The 4,603-nt window shown below is 47.5% G+C and overlaps 7 protein-coding genes across 7 annotated transcripts; 5 read left to right on the plus strand and 2 right to left on the minus strand.

Annotated features, from left to right (window-relative positions):
• Positions 1-191: 191 nt before the first annotated feature.
• On the minus strand, positions 192-596 carry T310_6615 (uncharacterized protein; the record flags this gene model as incomplete). The annotated part of the gene is made up of 1 exon (XM_013470555.1): positions 192-596. A coding segment is annotated over one exon (405 nt), but the record flags the coding sequence as incomplete, so codon positions are not given.
• T310_6616 (MFS multidrug transporter) lies at positions 235-1,272 on the plus strand (the record flags this gene model as incomplete). The annotated part of the gene is made up of 1 exon (XM_013470556.1): positions 235-1,272. A coding segment is annotated over one exon (1,038 nt), but the record flags the coding sequence as incomplete, so codon positions are not given.
• Positions 1,273-1,490: 218 nt separating this feature from the next.
• Positions 1,491-1,763, plus strand: T310_6619 (uncharacterized protein; the record flags this gene model as incomplete). Its single annotated transcript, XM_013470557.1, has 1 exon — positions 1,491-1,763. A coding segment is annotated over one exon (273 nt), but the record flags the coding sequence as incomplete, so codon positions are not given.
• On the plus strand, positions 1,630-2,022 carry T310_6622 (Phosphoglycerate mutase; the record flags this gene model as incomplete). The annotated part of the gene is made up of 1 exon (XM_013470558.1): positions 1,630-2,022. A coding segment is annotated over one exon (393 nt), but the record flags the coding sequence as incomplete, so codon positions are not given.
• Positions 2,023-2,084: 62 nt separating this feature from the next.
• Positions 2,085-2,447, minus strand: T310_6623 (uncharacterized protein; the record flags this gene model as incomplete). The annotated part of the gene is made up of 1 exon (XM_013470559.1): positions 2,085-2,447. A coding segment is annotated over one exon (363 nt), but the record flags the coding sequence as incomplete, so codon positions are not given.
• Positions 2,448-2,589: 142 nt separating this feature from the next.
• Positions 2,590-2,925, plus strand: T310_6624 (uncharacterized protein; the record flags this gene model as incomplete). Its single annotated transcript, XM_013470560.1, has 1 exon — positions 2,590-2,925. A coding segment is annotated over one exon (336 nt), but the record flags the coding sequence as incomplete, so codon positions are not given.
• A 1,247-nt stretch (positions 2,926-4,172) lies between these two features.
• On the plus strand, positions 4,173-4,601 carry T310_6625 (uncharacterized protein; the record flags this gene model as incomplete). The annotated part of the gene is made up of 1 exon (XM_013470561.1): positions 4,173-4,601. A coding segment is annotated over one exon (429 nt), but the record flags the coding sequence as incomplete, so codon positions are not given.
• Positions 4,602-4,603: the final 2 nt, after the last annotated feature.

Here is a 4,603-nt window from a genome sequence, read left to right on the forward strand (position 1 = left end):
TGGCGGTCTCTTCTCGGGTTCGCTGATCATCATCGCCCTCACCGTGCCGCTCGAAGCTCGATCCGTCTACCTTGGCAGCCTTTCGTCTATGTTCGGTCTGGCTTCCATTGTCGGTCCAATCCTGGGTGGTGCTTTCACTGAGAAATTCGCCTGGCGTATGTGCTTCTCCATCAACCTTCCGGTAAGCTACGTCAATAAATATACTGCATTAAACTAGCACTGACGGGTCGATAGCTTGGTTTCCTCACATTTGTGGGTGTCATGTTCTTCTTCCGCGTCCACGCCTCGCGCCGCAAGGAGCAAACCGTCCTGGAGATGCTCAGGAAGCTTGACCTCCCAGGCATCGTCCTGTTCATTCCGACCGTGATCTGCCTGCTCGTTGCTCTCCAGTGGGGTGGCGGCACATACTCATGGTCCAGCGGCCGCATCATCGCTCTGCTCGTCGTGTCTGGCGTTTTGGCCATCGCTTTCCCTGTCGAGCAGATCTTCATGGGCGAACACGCTTTGATCCCGCATCGATTGCTCACCACCACCCGGACCGTGCCCTTCGCGCTGATGTTCGTCTTCTGCCTCGGGGCCACCTTCTTCATCTTCGTCTACTTCCTGCCCACCTGGTTCCAGGTCATCAAGGATGTCAGCGCAGTCGATTCCGGGGTGCACACCCTGGCATTCCTCATGGCGCAGGTGGTTGCGACCATCATTGCCGGTGTCGGCGTGAAGAGGATCGGATACTACGCCGCGTTCATGTGGCTGTCGCTGGTCTTCGCCTGTGTAGGGAGTGGCCTGATCACGACGTTCAGTGTCGACACGCCCACACGCGAATGGATCGGATTCCAGATCCTCTACAGTGTCGGGAGCGGATTCGGGATCCAGCAGGCCATCCTGGCCGTACAGACGGTCGTGCCGCAGGTGCTGGTGGCCATGGGCTCCGCACTGGTCATGTTCTGTCAGCTTCTTGGGGGATCTATCTTCGTGTCGGTGGCAGAGAGCGTGTTCGACAACAAGCTTCTCTCAAAGCTGGCCGCGGACGTCCCGGGCATCGATGCCGCAGCTGTGATGGCAGCCGGCACGACGGAACTGCGCAACTACATCCCGGTGCAGTACCTGACGACCGTGTTGGCGGACTACAACGACTGTCTGGTGCAGGCGTTCCGCATCGGGCTGGTCATGGCGTGCGTGATGACGTTTGGCGCGGTTGGAGTCGAGTGGCGATCAGTCAGGGTAGGACTTAGGGCTGGGTTCAGCACTCATGTTGATTTTCCTTGGTTATAGATATATATAGAGAGTGTATGGACACATATATCAGGTTGATTTTATGTGCATTAAAATTTCTCAATTTTTAAGTCTTCTTCTTTCTGCTCTAGACAGCGTCAAAACACACCCTAAGTCATGATGGAATGACAAGGAAGATGACACATAACCGGCAACGACTCATAGGTACACAAAGCCTCGTCTTCTTTGCCAGTTCAACCCCTTCCTCCCAAGCTTGACATTATCCGAGTTGCCATTTCCAGGAACGTCTAGTCCTTGACTATCTCATCATGTCTGACAAAGACGCAGGGACCCCCCGGGTATTTCTCTACCGGCATGGTATGCAGGCACAAAGCCAGGAGAGTAAAACGGCACTAACGACTTACAGGCGAGACCGAGTGGACCCAGAATGGACGGTACACGGGCACTACAGAACTCGCGCTGACAGAGAACGGCGCAAAACAAGTCCTTGCAACGGGCAAGATGATTGTCGGCGCGGGCAAGCTCATTGACCCATCCAAGCTGGCGCATGTCTTCATTAGTCCGCGCAAGCGAGCATTGCAGACTTTTGATCTCGCTTTCAGCGATGCCGCCAAGCAGATGCTGAAGGATGCGAACAAGGTATCCGAGACCATCAAGCTCGCGGAATGGGAATATGGGCTGTACGAAGGGCTCTTGACCAGAGAGATCAGAGCGTTGAGAAAGGACCATGGTCTTGACGCGGACAAACCATGGGATATATGGAGAGACGGGTGTGAAGGAGGAGAGTGAGTTGGCTTCTAGCTTTTAAATTCGAGGGTTCCCTGCTTAATGAGTGAACTTTTTAGATCGCCTCAACAGGTCACAGACCGTCTTGACAGTCTCATTGAGGAGATCCATGCGTTCCACGCAGGCAATATGCACGGAGAGAAGGCCTGCGATGTCGTCCTCGTCGCCCATGGCCATTTACTTCGTGCGTTTGTGAAGCGCTGGCTCAAGTATCCAATGGACTTTCCACTCTCTATGATGCTGGAACCTGGCGGTGTGGGCGTTCTCAGGTGAGGATTAATCAGACTGTTCATGGTGTCTGAGTCAAGATGCTGACTGTGATAAGCTACCAACACCACAACATCAACGAGCCGGCTGTGCTTGTGGGATATGGTTTTCCGGTGCAGTAGTGATGAGACTGGCGGAATTTTGCCTGTCATGATTTCTTGTTATATTCGCACTCAATCTAGATAGTTGGTAGCCAAGAGGATCAGAGTTTGTTTAACACAAAGAATTCGTATTAGTTTCCTTATAGGCTTTATTTGTAGAGTATAGTAAAATAATATATCATGATCTGCATAAAAACCCTAGATTGATCCGATTGAGCCGATTGATCTGATTAGTAGAACCTTATTATATGATTTCGATTTTCCTATTATCCGTTTTGTTTATAGAAAGCAAAATCATGGGATTTCACTTACATCCATTTACCTCCTTTATCATTTGTCGTGGTACAACGTTGTACTGTACCTTCGTCGGTGGTACCTACCTTTGTCAATGGAGCATATAGATAATCCATCCCTAGATCACATGGATTTTATCCATGACATTAGTCAATCACGTGTATGGATGATCGATCCATCTTATTTATGTAATGTATGTAAACGGAGGATCCTTCGAGGTTTCCTCATCAAGTTTCGGTCATAGGGAATGGTATCGCTATTAAGCACCAACATCCTTACCTCTTACCTACCGCCTCTAGCTCATGCAGATTAGCTAAATATCATTACTAAGTGCTGCATAAGGACTTGGGGCCCTTTATGCCCTAGGAATTTATTTTATAGGCTTGCGGAGGGCCAAAGGTCTGGAACATCTATAGGCCTAGGTAAGCCTAGGTATGCTTTCCCCTTCAAGCCTAGAGTCACGAGCGGAGCGAGTCGTTGAAAACTTGAAGGCTTGTGAGGCAAAAAAAAAAACGACATGGATTTCTGAGTCATCGAGATCATTATCCGTGAATACTGAGCCTGCGCCTAATAATTGCAATGGTTATTTTTTTTTCTTTATTCTTTTTTTTTTGTCTTTTCTAAACATTTGCATTTTACTACACATACTGCATACTGGCTTAAACGTATGAGTCTAGTGCCTCGTGTAGTACACTATCAAGAAAGTTATAAATTATAACCTCCGATATGGACCGAGTTTTTTTTTAAAAAAAAAAAGGGTACGCAGCAGATGCGCCTAATGCAGCCCTACCTACATACGGTACCTACATATGGTGACAGTTTCATCAAGCAGACTCTAGCTATGATCTCAGGTAATAGTATTGTATTCTAGCCTCGTCTCTTATCATCATCTTTTTTTTTCTGCGCCGCCGAACTTCTCTTAAGAGCTTAAATTTACCATAACCATGGTGAAACACCGCAAACGGCGTCATCAGCAAATTGCAACGTTCGGAAATGTCTACCCACTGCCATTAAATACCCAGGATTTGCAGATAGGTAGATATCTGCCTTGGGACATCATATCCTACCTATCAGCTCTAAAGTCCAGGCTACAGGCTACAGGTTACATCGTTATAACATGTAATATATAGATGGCAAGCTTGCCAAGATGAGTGTCCCTTCTTTTTTTTTGTCCCTTTTTTCTTTCTTCTTTCTCACCAGCACACAGCTAATAGTTCTAATAGAATGAATATCTGTCATTTATTTTAGTATACTATATGGATTCAATAATTTCAGAGATAGGTCCATTCGTCTATCCGTCAATTAATGTACCTGCTGTAAATTTATAGCACAGCTGCTGTGCTTGTTGATCGGTCAATGGATCTCAAACTACGCGTAGTATCTATCTTATAACTAAATAGGTGTTTATCTATATATATTTACTTGCTATTGCCATCCATCAAACTGCTAATAAACAGCATTATCAAGGAAACAATTATACTACTGTAATGAACCTCCGCCAATGACGTCAGGAGAGCTATTAATAACGTGGGGAAGGCATCCCCCTCCCTTCGGAGAATGTGGGGCCATTGTATTTCGTGGGGCGATGATTGTCAATACGGAGTAATATGGGGTATGGGATACAGCAACGAGATACTGATTAACGTAATCCACCACCGAGCTGGTCACACCACCGAGCTGGTCAGCCACAACACCAACACCGAGTTTTTGACTATTACTACCACCACCACCCACCACCACCTAATGGCCGATATATCTAGGGAGGAACGTCTTCAATTGGCCCTTCAGGCCTATAAAAAGGGCCAATTTCCATCAATCCGAAAGGCTGCAGATGCATTTGACGTGCCTAAAAGCACCTTAATAACACGTGTCAGTGGGACTACTTCTCGCAAAGATTCAATCGCCAATTGTCGAAAATTGAC

Source organism: Rasamsonia emersonii (assembly GCF_000968595.1).
Source record: "Rasamsonia emersonii CBS 393.64 chromosome Unknown ctg1118621760429, whole genome shotgun sequence".
Lineage (NCBI taxonomy): Eukaryota > Fungi > Ascomycota > Eurotiomycetes > Eurotiales > Trichocomaceae > Rasamsonia > Rasamsonia emersonii.